The sequence below is a fragment of the Bufo gargarizans genome, chromosome 2 (assembly GCF_014858855.1).
Source record: "Bufo gargarizans isolate SCDJY-AF-19 chromosome 2, ASM1485885v1, whole genome shotgun sequence".
NCBI lineage: Eukaryota > Metazoa > Chordata > Amphibia > Anura > Bufonidae > Bufo > Bufo gargarizans.
In genome coordinates, this window is record NC_058081.1 from 520,618,753 (window position 1) to 520,641,424 (window position 22,672).

At 45.6% G+C, this 22,672-nt stretch overlaps 1 protein-coding gene across 1 annotated transcript in view; it reads right to left on the bottom strand.

Annotated features, from left to right (window-relative positions):
• The window catches only part of B4GALNT3 (beta-1,4-N-acetyl-galactosaminyltransferase 3), a 126,807-nt gene extending 109,561 nt beyond the window's left edge, over positions 1–17,246 (bottom strand). The window contains 1 exon segment of the mRNA XM_044281390.1: positions 16,600–17,246. Within this exon segment, the coding sequence (XP_044137325.1) occupies positions 16,600–16,762 (163 nt within the window). The 5' untranslated portion in view covers positions 16,763–17,246.
• Between the last annotated feature and the right edge of the window lie 5,426 nt (positions 17,247–22,672).

Genomic DNA, 22,672 nt, shown 5'->3' on the forward strand with positions numbered 1-22,672 from the left:
ATGAATGAGCGGCAAAGTGGGTATGGCTTAAAGGGGAATAATGTATAAAAGGCTTTTGCACTAAAAAAAAGTGGTATTTTTGGGTTGTTTTGTCAGTGGAGTGACACATTTATGAAGCATTTGTGTGTATGTAGGCATTGTTACACGTTTAGTCAGATTTTTCAATTGAGACTTTTTTAAGTGTCGAACAAAAAGTTACAAATCTTCTCCAGTCCCCTAGTGGAGTAGAAAGTGTCAGCACCTCTATAACTGATAACAGAGTTTAGACCGAAAAATCATGATGTAATTCATACAATAAATAAATATAAAAAGTGGCGTGCGACATTCGGTAAATTTGTTGTAAAAATGGCTTAAAAATCAGCAGACCCCCCAAAAATACATAATACATTACCCCCAAAATTTACACTGTCTAAAGCCTCATGCACATGTCCGTTAAACACGGACCGTGTGATACCGGCCTGGATTTCATCTGAGTGCAGGAGCGCACAGCGTCGTTGGTTGCTGCCGCCGCAGTACTGTAATGCTCTGGTATGATCTATACCAGTGTATTAATGTACTGCGGCGGCAGCAGGAAGAGCACAGCGTCACCAGTGTATTACTGTACTGCGGCAGCAGCAGGAAGCGTACGGCGTCGCCAGTGTATTACTGTACTGCAGCGGCAGCAGGAGTGTATTACTGTACTGCGGCGGCAGTAGGAAGCGCACAGCGTCACCAGTGTATTACTGTACTGCGGCAGCAGCAGGAAGCGTACGGCGTCACCAGTGTATTACTGTACTGCAGCGGCAGTAGGAAGCACACGGCGTCACCGGTGTATTACTGTACTGCGGCAGCAGTAGGAAGCGCACGGCGTCACCAGTGTATTACTGTACTGCGGCAGCAGCAGGAAGCGCACAGCGTCACCAGTGTATTACTGTACTGCGGCAGCAGCAGGAAGCGTACGGCGTCACCAGTGTATTACTGTACTGCAGCGGCAGTAGGAAGCGCACGGCGTCACCGGTGTATTACTGTACTGCGGCAGCAGTAGGAAGCGCACGGCGTCACCGGTGTATTAGTGCACTGCGGTGGCAGTAGGAAGCGCACGGCGTCACCAGTGGATTACTGTACTGCGGCAGCAGCAGGAAGCGTACGGTGTCGCCAGTGTATTACTGTACTGCAGCGGCAGTAGGAAGCGCACGGCGTCACCAGTGTATTACTGTACTGCAGCAGCAGGAAGCGTACGGCGTCACCAGTGTATTACTGTACTGCGGCGGCAGTAGGAAGCGCAGGGCGTCACCGGTGTATTAGTGCACTGCGGTGGCAGTAGGAAGTGCACGGCGTCACCAGTGGATTACTGTACTGCGGCAGCAGCAGGAAGCGTACGGTGTCGCCAGTGTTTACACTGTCTAAAGCCTCATGCACATGTCCGTTAAACACTGACCGTGTGATACCGGCCTGGATTTCATCTGAGTGCAGGAGCGCACAGCGTCGTTGGTTGCTGCCGCCGCAGTACTGTAATGCACTGGTATGATCTATACCAGTGTATTAATGTACTGCGGCGGCAGCAGGAAGAGCACAGCGTCACCAGTGTATTACTGTACTGCGGCAGCAGCAGGAAGCGTACGGCGTCGCCAGTGTATTACTGTACTGCAGCGGCAGCAGGAGTGTATTACTGTACTGCGGCGGCAGTAGGAAGCGCACAGCGTCACCAGTGTATTACTGTACTGCGGCAGCAGCAGGAAGCGTACGGCGTCACCAGTGTATTACTGTACTGCAGCGGCAGTAGGAAGCGCACGGCGTCACCGGTGTATTACTGTACTGCGGCAGCAGTAGGAAGCGCACGGCGTCACCAGTGTATTACTGTACTGCGGCAGCAGCAGGAAGCGTACGGCGTCACCAGTGTATTACTGTACTGCGGCGGCAGTAGGAAGCGCACGGCGTCACCAGTGTATTACTGTACTGCAGCAGCAGGAAGCGTACGGCGTCACCAGTGTATTACTGTACTGCGGCGGCAGTAGGAAGCGCAGGGCGTCACCGGTGTATTAGTGTACTGCGGTGGCAGTAGGAAGCGCACGGCGTCACCAGTGTATTACTGTACTACGGCAGCAGCAGGAAGCGTACGGCGTCGCCAGTGTATTACTGTAATGCAGCGGCAGCAGGAGGCGCACAGCGTCACCAGTGTATTACTGTACTGCGGCGGCAGTAGGAAGTGCACGGCGTCACCAGTGGATTACTGTACTGCGGCGGCAGCAGGAAGCGCACGGCGTCGCCAGTGGATTACTGTACTGCAGCGGCAGCAGGAGGCGCACGGCGTCACCAGTGTATTACTGTACTGCGGCGGCAGCAGGAAGCGCACGGCGTCATAGCAACCAATGACGCCGTGCTCTCCTGCTCTCAGAAGAAATCCAGGCCAGTATCACACGGTCCGTGTTTCACGGACGTGTGCATGAGGCTTAAATCTTAGACAGTCTTGCTAAATGTAGCCTATTGTGTTATGCCTGGTCGAGGGTCTGATGACCCTGCTCTAGGCAATGTGGCAGTTTTTCCTGCAGGCTTTCTTTAACCGCCTCCGGACCGCCTAATGCAGATGTGCAGTCCGGAGGCGGCAGCTCTGCGCAGAGTGACGCATATACGCGTCATCTCGCGAGAGCCGAGATTTCCTGTGAACGCGCACGCGTTCACAGGAACTGAAGGTAAGCGAGTGGATCTCCAGCCTGCCAGCGGCGATCGCTCGCTGGCAGGCTGGAGATGTGATTTTTTTTAACCCCTAACAGGTATATTAGATGCTGTTTTGATAACAGCATCTAATATACCTGCTACCTGGTCCTCTGGTGGTCCCTTTTGTTTGGATCGACCACCAGAGGACACAGGTAGCTGTGTAAAGTACCACAAAACACTACACTACACCCCCCCCCCGTCACTTATTAACCCCTTATGAACCCCTGATCACCCCATATAGACTCCCTGATCACCCCCCTGTCATTGATCACCCCCCTGTCATTGATTACCCCCCTGTCAGGCTCCGTTCAGACGTCCGTATGATTTTTACGGATCCACGGATACATGGATCGGATCCGCAAAACACATACGGACGTCTGAATGGAGCCTTACAGGGGGGTGATCAATGACAGGCGGGTGATCACCCATATAGATTCCCTGATCACCCCCTGTCATTGATCACCCCCCTGTCATTGATCACCCCCCTGTAAGGCTCCATTCAGATGTCCATATGATTTTTACGGATCCACGGATACATGGATCGGATCCGCAAAACACATACGGACGTCTGAATGGAGCCTTACAGGGGGGTGATCAATGACAGGCGGGTGATCACCCATATAGATTCCCTGATCACCCCCTGTCATTGATCACCCCCCAGTAAGGCTCCATTCAGACATCCGTATGCGTTTTGCGGATCCGATCCGTGGATCCGTAAAAATCATACAGACGTCTAAATGGAGCCTTACAGGGGGGTGATCAATGACAGGGGGGGGGGTGATCAATGACAGGGTGGTGATCACCCCATATAGACTCCCTGATCACCCCCCTGTCATTGATCACCCCCTGTAAGGCTCCATTCAGACATTTTTTTTGGCCCAAGTTAGCGGAAATTGTTTTTGTTTTTTCTTACTAAGTCTCATATTCCACTAACTTGTGTCAAAAAATAAAATCTCACATGAACTCACCATACCCCTCACGGAATCCATATGCGTAAAATTTTTTAGACATTTATATTCCAGACTTCTTCTCACACTTTAGGGCCCCTAATGCCCTTATAATGCCAGGGCAGTATAAATACCCCACATGTGACCCCATTTCGGAAAGAAGACACCCCAAGGTATTCCGTGAGGGGCATATTGAGTCCATGAAAGATTGAAATTTTTGTCCCAAGTTAGCGGAAAGGGAGACTTTGTGAGAAAATACAAAAAAAAGAAAATCAATTTCCGCTAACTTGTGCCAAAAAAAAAAATTCTATGAACTCGCCATGCCCCTCATTGAATACCTTGGGGTGTCTTCTTTCCAAAATGGGGTCACATGTGGGGTATTTATACTGCCCTGGCTTTTTAGGGGCCCTAAAGCGTGAGAAGAAGTCTGGGATCCAAATGTCTAAAAATGCCCTCCTAAAAGGAATTTGGTCCGCTTTGCGCATCTAGGCTGCAAAAAAGTGTCACACATCTGGTATTGCCGTACTCAGGAGAAGTTGGGCAATGTGTTTTGGGGTGTCATTTTACATATACCCATGCTGGGTGAGATAATATCTTGGTCAAATGCCAACTTTGTATAAAAAAAATGGGAAAAGTTGTCTTTTGCCAAGATATTTCTCTCACCCAGCATGGGTATATGTAAAATGACACCCCAAAACACATTCCCCAACTTCTCCTGAGTACGGCGATACCAGATGTGTGACACTTTTTTGCCGCCTAGGTGGGCAAAGGGGCACACATTCCAAAGAGCACCTTTAGGATTTCACAGGTCATGTTTTACACATTTTGATTTCAAACTACTTACCACACATTAGGGCCCCTAGAATGCCAGGGCAGTATAACTACCCCACAAGTGACCCCATTTTGGAAAGAAGACACCCCAAGGTATTCCGTGAGGGGCATGGCGAGTTCCTAGAATTTTTTCTTTTCTGTCACAAGTTAGCAGAAAATGATGATTTTTTTTTTTTTTTTTTTTTTCTTACAAAGTCTCATATTCCATTAACTTGTGACAAAAAATAAAAAATTCTAGGAACTCGCCATCCCCCTCACGGAATACCTTGGGGTGTCTTCTTTCCAAAATGGGGTCACTTGTGGCGTAGTTATACTGCCCTGGCAATTTAGGGGCCCAAATGTGTGAGAAGTAGTTTTCCAATCAAAATGAGTAAAAAATGGCCTGCGAAATCCGAAAGGTGCACTTTGGAATATGTGCCCCTTTGCCCACCTTGGCTGCAAAAAAGTGGCACACATCTGGTATCGCCGTACTCAGGAGAAGTTGGGGAATGTGTTTTGGGGTGTCATTTTACATATACCCATGCTGGGTGAGATAAATATCTTGGTCAAATGCCAACTTTGTATAAAAAAATTGGAAAAGTTGTCTTTTGCCAAGATATTTCTCTCACCCAGCATGGTTATATGTAAAATGACACCCCAAAACACATTCCCCAACTTCTCCTAAGTACGGCGATACCAGATGTGTCAAACTTTTTTGCAGCCTAGGTGGGCAAAGGGGCACACATTCCAAAGTGCACCTTTCGGATTTCACCGGTCATTTTTTTTACAGATTTTTATTGCAAACTACTTCTCACACATATGGGCCCCTAAATTGCCAGGGCAGTATAACTACGCCACAAGTGACCCCATTTTGGAAAGCAGACACCCCAAGGTATTTTGTGATGGGCATAGTGAGTTCATGGAAGTTTTTATTTTTTGTCACAAGTTAGTGGAATATGAGACTTTGTAAGAAAAAAATAAATCAAAAAAATCATCATTTTCCGCTAACTTGTGACAAAAAATAAAAAGTTCTATGAACTCACTATGCCTATCAGCGAATACCTTAGGGTGGCTACTTTCCGAAATGGGGTCATTTGTGGTGTTTTTCTACTGTCTGGGCATTGTAGAACCTCAGGAAACATGACAGGTGCTCAGAAAGTCAGAGCTGCTTCAAAAAGCGGAAATTCACATTTTTGTACCATAGTTTGTAAACGCTATAACTTTTACCCAAACCATTTTTTTTTGCCCAAACATTTTTTTTTTATCAAAGACATGTAGAACAATAAATTTAGTGAAAAATGTATATATGGATGTCGTTTTTTTTGCAAAATTTTACAGCTGAAAGTGAAAAATTGCATTTTTTTGCAAAAAAATCGTTACATTTCGATTAATAACAAAAAAAGTAAAAATGTCAGCCGCAATGAAATACCACCAAATGAAAGCTCTATTAGTGAGAAGAAAAGGAGGTAAAATTCATTTGGGTGGTAAGTTGCATGACCGAGCGATAAACGGTGAAAGTAGTGTAGTGCAGAAGTGTAAAAAGTGGCCTGGTCATGAAGGGGGTTTCAGCTAGCGGGGTTGAAGTGGTTAAATGGGTTGGACAGAATTTAAATATTGCTGATATCCAGAGGATAGGTTATCCATAGGTGATTGGTCTAGGGCTGTCTCCCAGCACCCGTAATGTGGACAAGAATAGGACGTTTTATATTTTAGTGTATGCCACGAAACGGACATATGGATGCAGACAGAACACTTTTGCGGCCCCGTTGAAGTGGATGGGTCCGAAACCGACCCTCAAAAAATGCGGAATGGATGCAGAGAAAGAATACGTTGGTGTGCATGAACCCTAAGGATAAGCGATGTACATGTACGGAAGAAGTTCGGGGTTTAGAGATGGCGCCGCCTCAGTAGCTGAGTGGGTACTATAGCCTCAGGTTTCTGCTTTTAACCCCTCACATGCCGTGATCAGTTGTGACCACAGCATCTGAATGGTAAAGTCCCAGGAGCACCCGAATGGCTCCCTCTCACTGAGATCAAGGGAGCCATTTGGTTGCTGTGACAGCCTCAGGCCCTCTTAAGGCTCCGAGGCTTGTTATAACTAAGTTACTATGGAGCTCATCATAAGACGATCACATGTTATAATTCCCTAGGGGAGATTAAAAAATAAAAATGCAAATCACTCTTTCTACATATTAAAGATAAAATTATATAAATAACAACATTTGTAAAGCTCTTTTTTCCCAAAGGACTAAATAAACAATAAAAAAAAGATTATTAGCATCTCCACATCCCAAAATGCCCAAACTATTCAAATATACATGTATTTATCCCATAGGTTGAATTTTATAATATATATAAAAAAAAACTATCAAAATTGGTGATTCAACGTTTTGTCGTCTCACCCAGTACCAATAGAAAATAATCTCTACGGTACTCCAGAAATAGAGAACTAGAAGGTCCGGAATCTACATGGCTGAGCATTGGAGTCAGTTACAGTAAGGGCTCATGCACACGACTGTGTGCCCCCCGTGACTGTATTGCGGCCCACATACAGCGGCACCGCAATACACGGGCACCGGTCGTATGCATTGCGCATCACAGATCGTTGACCCATCACGGAGATGCGGAACGGAGGCACGGATCGGAACCGCACGGAAGCAATACGGAGTGCTTCCGTGATGTTTCTGGCCGTGCCTCCGCATTGCAAAAAAAGTAGCGCATGCAGTACTTTTTTGCGGTGCGGACCGTTGGATGCGGATCGCAGACCCCATTCAAGTGAATGGGTCCACGATCTGCATGCGGCTGCCCCGCGGTCTGTGCCTGTGCATTGCAGACCGCAATTTGCAGTCCCCAGCACGGACACGGAGCCCTTACCTTCGTAGGCATAAGCCCTAAGATAAAAACTTTACTCCGGTGAGAGGGACATTGCCAAAACACCCTTCCACATGTTGACATGGTCCTGGCCAGCCATATCTTAATCCCGTACCCCTTAGCTGGGAATAATAGACAAGTTGTTTAAGAACCTTATTGCCATCCTCAGATTCTGCAGAGAGAGGCTTTGGAAAGAGAGAGGGAGAAATACCACAACCCCCATCATTGCTCATATCCATACATTGCTATCGGGGAAGATTTTCACAGTAAATGGCTTGGAACTGTGTTTTGATACCTTTGGATGTACTACAACTCCCATTCTGCACTTTAGTAAAGAGAGACTTTAGCAAAAAGAGACTTGTCACTGCCCGGCCCTTGGGAGCATCAGTGTGAGGACTGCCACTATGATTTATGTAAATAGCTGTTGCAGTACCACTCCCATCCTCCGCTCTGCTCCTCCTGGGCTTGCGATAGATACTGACATAACAGAATCAAACCGATTTCACCTGCTTCCTCTACAAGCCCCTCGCTCACCTTGACTGACAGGACCAGGTGAGGTGACTATGCAGGAAGCTGGCCCTGTCAATCAGGAATGAGGAGGAGGGGATGACAGGTAGCTGGAGAAGAAAGTGTGCACAGGGCGGAAGTGCAAAAACTGCCATTCCCTCAAAGGATATTTACAGGACAGATATCTATGGTCCATCCTCATGATCATCAATATCAGATTGTGGAGGTCCACCACGCGACACCCCCACCTTTACCAGAAATTATATAGTGAATGGAATGGTAGCTGAGCTGCAATATGCCAGTATGGCGGCTACACAGGGGAGGAAGCCACCTGCTTCCACCTGTATAGCCGATTGGTGGTGGTGTCCTGCTGCCAGACCCTTACCGAACCAATATTGAATGTCATGGAAAACCCTTTCAAGGGGCTGTCCAGAATTAGTCCTTATGTACACGGCTGCATCCAGCAGTGTGCATGCAGTTATTTTTTTTCTCCCATCTACAGAAATGTGTTATCCTTGTCTGCATTATCTGTGGCCCCATTCAAATGAATAGGTCCACATCTGATCCACAAAAAATGCGACCAAAAATACGGTCATGTGCATAGGTCTTAGGCAAACACAGCTACTTTCTTCCAAAAACTGCTCCACACCTGTCTGACCTTTTTTATGGTATTACAAATCAGCTCCATGGTTTTGAATGGAACTGAACTGCAGTATCACGCACAACAGGCGTTGCGCTGTTTTTTGGAAGAAAGATCCGTGTTTTTCTAAACAAGGACAACTCATGTAAGACCCAGCCTTTTAACAGTAATACAGAACCATCCTCTGCGATTTCGGCTAACCTATATCACCAGGCTGAGCTGATGTTGTTAGGATCGGCATATATCTCCAACATACAAAGACTGGATGTTTATAGGACCATGCCCCATATCTACACTATTTAGTGACTAGCAGCTTTGCTTGGATTAGTACAAGGCCTGGTTGTGATGTTTCCTCTGATTAAAGAGACACAGAGCCCAAAGGGATCAATTATAAAGAGCAGCTGGTACATGGAGCACATGGTCAGGAAGCGACACTACTCATGTTCTACCTGACACAGCTGCTGCAAGACCCACTCTGACCTCAGGACCAGGAGGCACAGTGGTAAACAACTATTCAATTCCAACAAGCCACCAATGATGTGTGCAGAATACTGTAAAGAGAAGCAAATTAAATCTCTAAAACTGTAACTTTACTATGGAGCATGCTGGTATAACCTGGGTATGTTCTGTATATACCTGTAATTATATATGCACAGCTGGTATAAGTTATACATCCTCTTGTATATAGTGATATGGAGCATGCTGGTATAACATGGGCATCTTCTGTATATCATTATATATGTACAGTTGGTATATGTTATACATCCTTGTAGTATATAGTGAGATGGAGAATGCTGGTATAACCTGGGTATCTCCTGTATATAATATATGTACGGCTGGTATAAGTTATACATCTTCTTGTATATAGTGATATGGAGCATGCTGGTATAACCTAAGCATCTTCTGTATATAATTATATATGTACAGTTGGTATATGTTATACATCCTTGTAGTATATAGTGAGATGGAGAATGCTGGTATAACCTGGGTATCTCCTGTATATAATATATGTACGGCTGGTATAAGTTATACATCTTCTTGTATATAGTGATATGGAGCATGCTGGTATAACCTGGGTATCATCTGTATATAATTATATATGTACAGCTGGTAGAAGTTATATATCTTCTTGTATACAGTGATATGGAGCATACTGGTATAACCTGGGCATCTCCTGTATATAATTATATATGTACAGCTGGTATAAGTTATACATCTTCTTGTATATAGTGATATAGAGCATGCTGGTATAACCTGGGCATCTCCTGTATATAATTATATATGTACAGCTGGTATAAGTCATACATCTTCTTGTATATAGTGATATGGAGCATACTGGTATAACCTGGGCATCTTCTGTATATAATTATATATGTACAGTTGGTATAAGTTATACATCTTGTAGTATATAGTGATTTGGAGCATGCTGGTATAACCTGGGCATCTCCTGTATATAATTATATATGTATAGCTGGTATAAGTTACACATCTTCTTGTATATAGTGATATGGAGCATGCTGGTATAACCTGGGCATCTTCTGTATCTGTATATAATTATATATGTACAGCTGGTATAAGTGATACATCTTCTTGTATATAGTGATATGGAGCATGCTGGTATAACCTGGGCATCTTCTGTATATAATTATATATTGTAGGAGAGTCCCCTGGATAATAATGGACGGACGATACAGGCCACCAGAGGTCCTGGCCTTGGTGGAGTAAGAACTGGATCATTGCGGTTACAGCGGCGAATGCTGCTGGCGCAGCGTGTCTGGGCCGGCTCTTACTGGGAACAGGTAAAGAGCAGGGTGGGTGCCTGTTCCCCATGGCCAGCCCAGGTTTTCAGTGGAGCTGGGCCTTTGAAGAACCCAGCCTGCTGAAGATGGGGGGGGGGGGTGTCTTGTTGTGCTGGAGATTTTGACAGACAGAGTCGGTGCTGGTCAAGGAGAGACTGGGCGCAGCACAAAAAAGGATTGCCCTGGGACCTGTGGTGCCACTAGTCGAAGGGCCTCTGGCCTGAGGGAGACAAAGGCAGGTAGCCTAGAAGCCTGCAGGTCCGGTGTGGTCCGTACAGAAACAAGGTGACAAACCTGCTGTTTGTTTGCTATGGAAGGACTTTTTGTTCTATGCTCTATGTGGATACGCCCCTGTGTGGTCTGCACATTACCTGTTATGCCTTTGGTGTGAATAAAGTCATGGTGTATCACAAAGACTGTCTGTGATTGCCTCAATACTGCCGCCGCTACCGTAGCCAACCACGAGCACACGCCTACAATATGTACAGCTGGTATAAGTTATACATCTTCTTGTATATATTGATATGGAGCATGTTGGTATAACCTGGGCATCTTCTGTAGATAACTATATATGTACCGCTGGTATAAGTTATACATCTTTTTGTATATAGTGATATGGGGCATGCTGGTATAACCTGGGCATCTCCTGTATATAATTATATATTGTGGGGATTCGCTCTGGTAGGCTGGGTAAGTAGATGCAGAACAGAGGCAAAAAAAGTTTGTAAGCAAAACTTCAGTGTTTATTCACACACAAGGCAAAAACAAAGAGACATTTTCCAGTCTTAGGACTCATTCAGACGGCCGTATGCTATCCGCAAAAATGCGGATCCGTTTTTTTGCGGAATAGATGCTGACCCATTCACTTCTATGGGGCCCTTTTCTATTCCACGGTTCCGCAAAACAAATAAAACATGTCCTATACTTGTCCGTGAAAATGAGGACATGGCCCCATTGAAGTCTATGGGTCCGCAAAAATACTGAATGCTATCCGTTGTTTTACGGACATGCTGAACTGTTCTCAAAAAAACGGATCCGCATTTTTGCGGATAGCATAAGTCCGTCTGAATGAGCCCTTAGTGTTAGTTCACACAAAGGAAAGTCCACGGAACAAAAGAATCACATTGTTGGCGGTTCAATCTTCAGCGACCCACAACAGGCTTTAGGAGGCCTGTTTCCCCAGCGTGCGGCTCTCAGCCCTATAGCACGGCGCTATGCCTCAGATCCCAAAACAGAGACTCTTTGCTGCTGAGCCCAGCTGTCTTTTAAGGACAGCTAGCTGTTGTCAAAATCCGGACCGGCACTTAAAATCCAGTCCGGCGTTTGACCCCACCTGGCTGCAAATTAGCCCAGCAGCAGACACTGGGAGGAAAATACCTGTCCTCCCAGTCCATACCCTTCACTGTGTCACAATATGTATAGCTGGGATAAGTTATACATCTTCTTGTATACAGTGATATGGAGCATGCTGGTATAACCTGGGCATCTTCTGGTATATAATTATATATATATATATATATATATATATATATATATATGTGTGTGTGTCCAGCTGGTATAATTTATACATACTGTATACTTGTACAGTGCCTTGAAAAGTATTCACAACCCTTGATCTTTTCCAGATTTTTTCATGCTACACCCACAAACCTCAATGTAATTCTTGGGGGATTTTATGTGATAGACGAACACAAAGTAGCATGGATGTGCGAAGTGAAAATAGAATGATACATGGTTTCAAAAATGTGGCGTGCATTTGTATTCAGCCCACCTAAGTCAATACTTTGCAGGACCTCCTTTCGCTGCATTTACAGCTGCAAGTCTTTTAGGGTAGGTCTCTACCAGCTTAGCACATCTAGAGGCTGACATTTTTATCCATTCGTCTTTGCAAAGTACAGTAGCTCAAGCTCAGTCAGATTGGATGAAGAACGTCTGTGAACAGTAATTTTTAAGTCTTGCCACAGATTCTCAATGGGATTTAGGTCTGGACTTTGGGCCATTCTAACACATGAATATGCTTTAATCTAAACCATTCCATTGTAGCTCTGGCTGTATATTTAGGCTTGTTTTCTGCTGGAGGCTAAACCTCTGCCCCAGTCCCAAGTTTTTTGCAGCCTCTATCAAGTTTTCCTCCAGGATTGCCCTGTTTTTAGTTCCATCCATCTTCCCATCAGCGCTAACCAGCTTCGCTGTCCCTGCTGAAGAAAAGCATCCCCACAGCATGATGCTGCCACCACCGCGTTTCACGGTGGGGATGGTGTGTTCAGGGTGATGTGCACTGTTAGTTTTCTGCTAGCTACGCATAGCATTTAAAAGCTCAACTGTGGTCTCATCTGACCAGAGCACCCTCTTCCACATGTTTGATGTGTCCCCTACATAGCTTGCGGCAAACTTCAAACTGGACTTCCTATGGCTTGCTTTCAAAAAATGGCTTTCTTCTTGCCACTCTTCCATAAAAGGCTAGATTTTTTGGAGTACATGACTAAGGCTGGTTTCACACGGGCGTTGCGGAAAAATGTGCGGGTGCGTTGCGGAAACACCCGCGATTTTTCCGCGCGAGTGCAAAACATTGTCATGCGTTTTGCACTCGCGTGAGAAAAATCGCGCATGTTTGGTACCCAAACCCGAACTTCTTCACAGCAGTTCGGGCTTGGGATTGATGTTCTGAAGATTCTATTATTTTCCCTTATAACATGGTTATAAGGGAAAATAATAGCATTCTGAATACAGAATGCTTAGTATAATAGTGCTGGAAGGGTTAAAAAAAAATAAAAACGTTAACTCACCTTATCCCCAAGATCGTGTAGTTCCCGGTCGGTCTCTTCTCTAGCTGTGGGCTTGGGCTGAATGACCTTTGGTGATGTCAGATCACATGCTCCAATCACATGGTCCATCACCATGGTGATGGAGCATGTGATCTGACATCACCAAAGGTCCTTTAGCCACAGCTAAAGAAGAGACCGACCGGGAACTAGGCGATCATGGGGATAAGGTGAGTTAACTTTTTTATTTTTTTTAACCCTCCCAGCACCATTATACTAAGCATTCTGTAGTCGGAATGCTATTATTTTCCCTTATAACCATGTTATAAGGGAAAATAATACAGTGAATAGACTGTCACCTAGAACCCATGCGTGAAAATCGCACCGCATCCGCACTTGCTTGCGGATGCTTGCGATTTTCACGCAACCCCATTCATTTCTATGGGGCCTGCGTTACGTGAAAAACGCAGAATATAGAACATGCTGCGATTTTCACGCAACGCATAAGTGATGCGTGAAAATCACCGCTCATGTGAACAGCCCCATAGAAATGAATGGGTCAGGATTCAGTGCGGGTGTAGTGCGTTCAACTCACGCATCGCACCCGCACGGAAATCTCGCCCGTGTGAAAGGGGCCTAAGGGTCCATTTACACGTCCATATGTGTTTTGCAGTTCCGCAAAACATGGACACTGGCAATGTGCGTTTTTTTGCGGAACAGAAGTGTGGATCCGCAAATGCGTATGCGGACAGCACATTCCGGCTACATTAAAAATGAATGGGTCTTCACTCGTTCCGCAAAATTGCGGAATGGATGCTGACCCATTTTGCGGACGTGTGAATGGACCCTAATAGTTGTCTGGTGGATAGATTCTCTAATTTGAGCTGTGGATCTCTGCAGCTCCTCCAGAGTGACCATAGGCCTCTTGGCTGCTTCTCTGATTAGTGCTCTCGTTGCCAGGGCTGTCAGTTTAGGTCGACGGCCATGTCTTGATAGGTTTGCAGTTGTGCCATACACCTTCCATTTTTGGATGATGGATTGAAGAGTGCTCGGTGAGATGTTCAGAGCTTGGGATATTTTTTTCATAACCTAACCCTGCTTTACACTTCTCCACAAATTTATCCCTGACCTGTCTGGTGTGTTCCTTGGTTTATATAATGCTGTTTGATGACTAATGTTCTGTAACAAACCTGTGAGGCCTTCACAGAACAGCTGTAGTTCTACTGAGAATAAATTACACACAGATGGACTCTATTTACTAATTAGGTGACTTCTGGAGGCAATTGGTCACACTGCAATTTATTTAGGGGTATCAGAGTACAAGGATCTGAATATAAATGCATCATATATAATATATGTTTAGCTGGGTTTAGTCTCCCGACCATCTTAACAATAGGTGCAGATGTTAATGCTCAGTGTATTTACTTACAGAAAGTATTGGCAGAGAACAAGTCATGGTACAATAAATGACTCATGACGAGCACTTGTAAGACACCATATCTATTGCACAAGCTGTACAATCAGTGTTTGCTGCCTGCATCTGTGGCTGGGGCATTGTAGGGTTCTATGTAAGGCTACTTTCACACTAGCGGCAGGACGGATCCAAAAGGCTGTTCACCCTGTCGGATCCGTCCTGCCGCTATTTCGCCGTGCCACCGCTCGTTCCCTATTGACTATAATGGGGACGGGGCGGAGCTCCGGCGCAGCACGGCAGTGTACGGCAAAAGGCCGCCGGACTAAAAGTACTGCATGTACTTTTAGTCCGGCGGCCTCTCACCATGAACTGCCGTGCTGCGCTGGAGCTCCGCCCCGTCCCCATTATAGTCAATGGGGACAAAGCGGCGGCACAGCGAAATAGCGGCAGGACTGATCCGACAGGGTGAACAGCCTGTTGGATCCATCCTGCCGCTAGTCTGAAAGTAGCCTAAGCTGAATGTAACAGAATTGCATTACGCCTATGTGCAGTGATTGGGTCACGTTGGGATCTGTGGTGTATTATGTTTAGAAGCATTTTTCAAGTGTTTTGGTGATTTAAGAGATTTTTTGTGTTATTCCTGTGTTCTATACAGGTAGCATACAGTATATGGGATGACAAAATGTGTATCATTACAGTGCCTAAAGAGGTTATCATCCAGGAGGACTAAAAGATTTTAATGTCAGCTCCCCCTCAACAGTATTATATAATGACATTACATGCAGTAACACTGTAGGAAACGGATGGAAAGGCTGCTGGGCCTTGTCTGACTAGCCACAGGCGTGAAGGTTGCGAAGAAGCTGCCGGGGGAGGGGTGTAGGTAGGAGCCCATTCAAAAAATTTCTGCGGGGTCCAGTCATTTTTAGTTATGCCACTGGTCATCAGTATGTGATTGGTTGGGGTCCGACTCTCGGCACCTACACCGATCAACTGTTTCTAGACCATTGACATCATGTTCATCAGTTACTTGGCCTTGATGCTGCTCAGTCCCATTCAAGTGAATGGGGCTGAGTTGCGATACCAAGCGTAGCTGCTATACAATAGATGGCGCTGTGCTTGGTAAGCTGTGAAGGCCATGGCCTCTTCAAACAGCTGATTGGTGGAGATGCCAGATGTCAGACCTCCATTGATCACCCACTGATGAGCTATCCTGATGATAGGCCATCAGTATAACGGTTGTGTGCATGAGCCCTAAAGCAGTCAAAATCCCTTTAGGGTAAGTGCACATGGTTCAGATTTGTATGCAGAACATCTGCACTAAAACCGCACTATTTGTCATGGTTTTGGTCATTTTTTTGTTGCAGATTTTCTGTCTATATTTACAACCTCATTGACGTCTATGGGGAAAACTCCTCTACAGAAGGTGTGGAATCGCACAAACAGTTGACACACAGCAGATATTAAAATCCGCACAGCAGGTCAATTTCCGCACGGAAGAAAAAGAGCACACATTTGCTGGTACTGTATTACGCTCTGTTTTTTCCACGTGAGTATCCGTGCAGAAAAAACAACACGTAGTATGCATCATTTGCAGGTACCCTTAAGCTTGGGAAGCAGAAACATAGGGGTCTCCCTCCCAACAGCTGAAAGCTGTAGTGCAGAAAAAAGTGATGGTTAAATAAATGTTTACGCCTCTCGAAAGGCTTATTAATTTCAGCTATAAATTTATTATATTATTCCTATATAAATATTATAATATTATATTATTATAAGTATTCTTCTTCTTCTGTGACCTTTAACAATTCAATGCACTCAAATTTTGGATGGTTATAGCCATGTTCATCCTGATCCCCTTCCACGAATTAAATGCCAGAACTACAGTGAAGACTGACACCTACACAGGCAGAATAGTAAGAAAGAAGAGACAGGTAGAAAGTAACCATAAATAAGAATGCAGCACCATCTGCAATGCAGGGTCTGTGAAAAGCTGGAAACAGCCCTATGACCACTGTATTGAAGGGCCGTGTGAATACACCCATAGACTTCAATAGTTCTAAATTACGGCCATGCGATGCCGTTACAAAACAGGCTGTCGCACAGCAATTTTTCACTGTGGTGTGAATGTACCCCAAGATGCATATAGAAATTAGCTTACTTCGATTGATCGGATTTCCATTGGAATACGTCTCTAGCTGCAGATAAACCGTCCAGATCCCTAGGAGAAGAATGGCAAACAGCAGTAACAGCCAAAAGTTTTTTTGCAACTTCTTCAAAGGAAGCGGGCGACCCCACATCTTGGTCGCCCGCTTTCTGTACATCCGTTTCTGCAGCGTGGCTTCAGCATACAATCTCTCCTGCTGCTGTTGAGATTCCTGGACGTTCTTGATGGATGGGTGGTCATCGCTGATTTTCCTCCATGAAATATTCCCAAATTTAAAATAAATGCGATATACTGTAATCTGCGTCCAGAAGAGTTGCCCCCTCCACTGCCTTGCTGTGTCTCTGGTGAAAGCTTCCAGTGACTGCTAGCAGGTGTCTTCTTACCTTGTGTGAATTGTTCTCATGAGGACGTCTGACTATTAGCTTGAAACTGAGTCACCTTTCATGATGATCCAAGGGGGTGTCCCTAAATAATGAATTCTAGGGTGACACTGGTGGCAGAGTATTACCTGCTGGTGTTGGCACATGCAGAGTGGTTCAGCTTGTGTGTAGGTCTCTTCCTGCTCTTACCTGTGTCTCACCTGCCTGACCCAGCCCTTTCAGTAATGTCTTTCCTCCTCTCCTGCCGTTACCTTGGTGGCTTTCAGCGCGCCTGGGACATTCTCACCTCACCCGGGAGGGGGGGGGGACTCTCGAACCCTCCTGCTCCTCCCTGTCAGTTCAGACTGCCATAATAAGCTGTGTCACTCATCCATACCCAGGAACACCTGCAAGCTGTCATGTAGAGAGGGCATTCTAGGGTGGCACTGGCGTATTCCCTGCTGGTGTCGGCACTGAGTTGCACACAGCATATCATGTCCTTAGGACACTTTCATGAATTGCTGTAATGAACTCTGCTCCTTTGACCAACCAGACAGCATTATAATGACATATAATGCTGTGTGTCTCTGCCCGACCTCCGCTGTAATGATTTGCACCGACGCCATTATGATGTTACTCTCCACATTCGTGTCCATATCGTTCGTTGCCAGAAGTTAAGTGGTTTTCCTGTTTTAACAAATAAACCTTTTTAATTACATCATGAAAAGTTCAGCAATTTCTATAAGATCTCTTTACCCGAGCGATATGGATTGTGTCAGGATCTGCTCAGGGAAAAACTGATGGTTTTGCAGGTAAGTTTAATCTGCCCTCTTTCGCACGGGCGTGTGTGCCTCGTGGTCGTGCTGCGGCCCGCAAAATGGGGGCCACAATGCACGAGCACAGTCCGTGGGGCAGCCGCAGCGAATCGCGGACCCATTCACTTGCCGTTCCGCAAAAAGATAGGACATGTTCTATCTTTTTGCGGAACGGAAGCACTCCGTAGTGCTTCCATAGTGTTCTGTTCCGTGCTTCCGTTCCGCACCTCCGGATTTGCGGAACCATTGAAGTGAATAGGTCCGCATCCGTGATGCGGAATGCCCACGGAACGGCACCCGTGTATTGCGGATCCGCAAATGCGGTCCGCAATACGGCAATGGGGCGCACACGCCCGTGTGAAAGAGGTCTTTGTCTGTGATTACATTCAGTGTTTCAGTTCTTCCTGCACGGGTGCAATCAGTTTTTGATAAGTTTTTCATGCCCCTGAAGAAAAACTGAAGAATAACAATCTACATTTCCCTGCAACCATCAGTGAAGAACACATTGCATCCAGATGCCTTCCGTTTTTCACACAAGCCCCATTCACTTCTCAATGTAGAACATGCTGCAAATTTGTCTGAACGCAGAGATTAGGGATGAGCGAATCGACTTCGCATGAAACATCCAAAGTCGATTCGCATAAAACGTTGTTCTAATACTATACGGAGCAGGAGTTCCGTACAGTATTAGAAAGTATTGGCTCTGATGAGCCGAAGTTATTGCTCACGTGGAAAAAACTGAGCGTAATACAAGTGGTACCGTGGAACCGAACCAGAGTTCGGGAAATGTTTTTTTACAGTACAAATTCATTTATGAAGTTATTGCGTAAAGCAATATCTTCGGCTTATCCGAGCCAATACATTCTAAGGCCTCATGCACACGACCGTTTTTTTGGTCAGCGTGTGCTGTCCCCACATCCGTTGCTCCGTTCCGTGGTCCGCAAAAAAATATAACCTGTCCTGTTCTTATCCGTTTTGCGGACAAGAATAGACAGTTATAGCAATGGCTGTCCATGCCGTTCCGCAAACATGGATGCCATCCGAGTTTTGCTGATCCGCAATTTGCGGACCACAAAACACACAACGGTCATGTGCATGAGGCCTAATACTGTACGGAACAGGAGCTCCGTACAGTATTAGGCCTCTTTCACACGACTATATGGCTTTTACAGTGTTTTGCGGTCTGTTTTTCACGGATCCGTTGTTCCATTTTTAGTTTCCGTTTTTCCGTATGGCATATACAGTACGTATATACATTACATAGAAAGAATTGGGCTGGGCATAACATTTTCAATAGATGATTTCGCAAAAACGGAACGGATACGGAAGACATACGGATGCATTTCCGTATGTGTTTTTTGTTTTTTTTGCGAACCCATTTACTTGAATGGTGCCACGGAACGTGATTTTCGGGCAATAATAGGACATGTTCTGTCTTTCAACGGAACGGAAATACGGAAATGGAATGCAGGACGGAGTACATTCCATTTTTTTTTTTTTTTTTTGTGGAACCATTGAAATGAATCCATCACCATGGTGATGGATCATGTGACGGACCATGTGATGAGCGTAGTGACATCATCAAAGGTCCTATTCCTCACAAAACAGGGGCGTTGCTAGGGTCTCAAAAGATTCGGGGCACAAGCCCCAATAAATATGTCCCCCCCCCCCCCACTGCACTATGCTGTGCTTGCTATACAGCAGCATTTACCTGTCACATCCAGGGCCTCCAGGTGACATCTCCTCTCTGTCATCATCTTCTCCACTTGGTCTGGACAACTTCTCTCAGCCGCCTCGTCTCTGCAGAGTGTGACACACAGACATCTTAGCTTCCTCACATTCTATCATTATCCCCCAACTCGAGTCCCCACAGTGTTATCCTGCTGCTTGCTGTGCCAAAACCTCAAACCCCCCCCCCCCCAATACCCCCAAATACTATCCTAAAGAAACATTACTGCCCCCCATAGTAATAGTGCTCCTCATAGTCCCACCAATAGTAATTCCCTTCTAGAATGCCCTCGTTAGTAACACTGCCCCAACCGTGATAATGCTCCTCAACAATGCCCCCATTATTAGAAGAGCCCTCCCATATTAATAATACCCTCACAGAGTCCCCAGTAGAAATAAGGCCCCCTATTGTCCCCCCAGTGGTGATAAAGCTCCCTACAGACCCCTCAGTAGTAATAAGGCCACCATAGAGCGCTTAGTAGAAATAAGGTGAATCTATAAGACCCTCCTATAGAGCCCCCAGTAGTAATAAGAACGTCTAATGTCCCATGGATCTGCAGTGCCTCCTGCAGTTATAATCCTCCCTCCACCATACAGTCCCATGTAAATAACATCACCTCCTCCCCAGCCGCCTCCAACGCACAATCCCATGTAAACATCACCCCCTAAGGCTACTTTCACACTTGCGTTCGTGCGGATCTGTCCTGTACTTGTACAGGACGGATCCGCACCGATAATACAAATTAATGTCCCAATACGGATCTGTCCTGACTTACATTGAAAGTCAATGGGGGACGGATCCGTTTGAAAATTGAGCCATATAGTGTCAACTTCAAACTGATCCGTCCCCATTGACTTGCATTGCAAGTCTGGACGGATCCGTTTGCCTCCGCACAGCCAGGCGGACACCAAAACGCTGCAAGCAACGTTCAGGTCTCCGCCTGCTGAGCGGAGCGAAGGCCAAACGGTGCCAGACTGATGCATTCTGAGCGGATCCGCATCGGGGCTGGATGGATGCCCCGAACGCTAATGTGAAAGTAGCCTTAGATATAAATTTCTATGTCCCAATACGGATCCGTCCTGACTTACATTGAAAGTCAATGGGGGACGGATCCGTTTACAATTGCACCATTTTGTGTCAATGCAAAGAGATCCGTCCCTATTGACTTACATTGTAAGTCAGGACGGATCCGTTTGGCTCCGCAAGGCCATGCGGACACAAAAACGCTGCTTGCAGCATTTTGGGGTCCGCCTCCAAAACGGAACGGGGGGCCGTACGGAGCCGAACGAATGCATTCTGAATGGATCCGCATCCTCTCAGAATGCATTGGGGTGAAACTGATGCATTTGGGGCTTCTTGTGAGAGACCTGAAACGGATCTCAAAAGTGGATCCCCAAACACAAGTGTGCACGTAGCCTAAACATTAAGTCCCATGTACATAAACATAATTCCCCCCCCACTATCCACTTTCAACATACAGTCCCATGTAAATAACATCCCTCCCTCCCCCAGCCACCTCAAGCACACAGTTCCATATCAATAGCATCCCTCCCTTCAGCCCTAAAATACATCCTAGTTAAATAACTACAACTCCCAGCATTGCTCTGCCTCTCCCTTCACTTACCTCTCCTGTACAGACATCACCATTAGGCTCCTTGTCCTCTTCACTCCGGTCCAATCCTGCACTGGTCACATGATGGTTACATCATCCAGGTCATCCTATCACAGCCTGTTTTGCTGATCACATGACCTGTGATGTCACCACAGGTCCTTCACCTCTTCCCAGTGTAAGATTCAATTGTATTGCCGTTCTGTGTACGGCAATACAGTTGTATCCAGCAGGCAGGCAGGACGGACATCCGGGGCCCAGGCCCCGAATGTTTTAACCTAGCGACGCCCCTGTCACAAAAGATGACAGAAGAGATGCCGGCTGCGCGAACAAGTGGATTAAGGTGAGTTAAATATTTTTTTTATTTTTTTTAACCCCTCCAGCGCTATTGTACTATGCATTCTGTATTCAGAATGCTATTATTTTCCCTTATAACCATGTTATAAGGGAAAATAATACAATCTACACAACCTTGAACCCAAACCTGAACTTCTGTGAAGAAGTTCGGGTCTGGGTATCACATTCCGTTTTTTATCACGCGCGTGCAAAACGCATTGCACCCACGCGATAAAAACTGAACGGAACGCAATCGCAGTCAAAACTGACTGCAATTGCGTACCTACTCGCACGGGTTCGCCACAATGCACCGAGACGCATCCGGACCTAATCTGGACATGCTCGTCTGCAAGGGGCCTTAGGGTACTATCCACACATGAAAAAAATAAAAACTTCCGTTAAAAACAGATACACTGTCAATATTTCATGGTCATTTTGCATCCGTGTGCATACATTTTCTGGTCGTCTATCTGTTTTTAATGACCATTAACCCCTTGATGACATGCGCTGTACATGTATGGGTGCCACAGCTGCCAGACAATTAACCCTTCCGATCAGACATTTAACCCTTCAGATGCTGTGGTCAAGACCCATAACTCTATGGAGCTGTATGAGAGTTTGATTTTTGTGGGATGCTTGTAGTTTTCATTTGTATCATTTTGAAGCGCATAACACTTTTGGATCGCTTGTTATTCAATTTTATTGGTGGCAAAAAACTGCAATTCTGTGTGTTTTTTTTTTTTTTTTTTTATACAGCATTCACCGTATGGGCTAAATTACATAATAATTATGTAGTGTGGGTCATTATGGATGCAACAATAAATATGTGGAGGGAATTTTATTTTTTCCCATTGAAAAGCATTTGCAGATTTTTATTTTATTTTATTTAATAAAACTTTATTTACCGGTAACTTTTTTGTAACCATTTACTATTCCCACAAGGGGACTGTAACAGGTGATCTTTTGATCACTTTTATAATGCATTGAACACCTAATGCTATATAATGCGTTATACTGTAAGTGCTATACTGACAGTCGCCTCACTATCAGGGGGCGCCAATGAGGGATAGTCTGATGGGAAACACTGCAGGAAGGACAGGGGCTTTCATTAGGTCCCAGGCTGCTGTGCACAGACATCGGCACCCTACAATCTCATTTGTGGGGTGCCGATGGGGGGCAGAGGGAGTCCGCTACTTCTGTAACTGCTTAAGGCTACTTT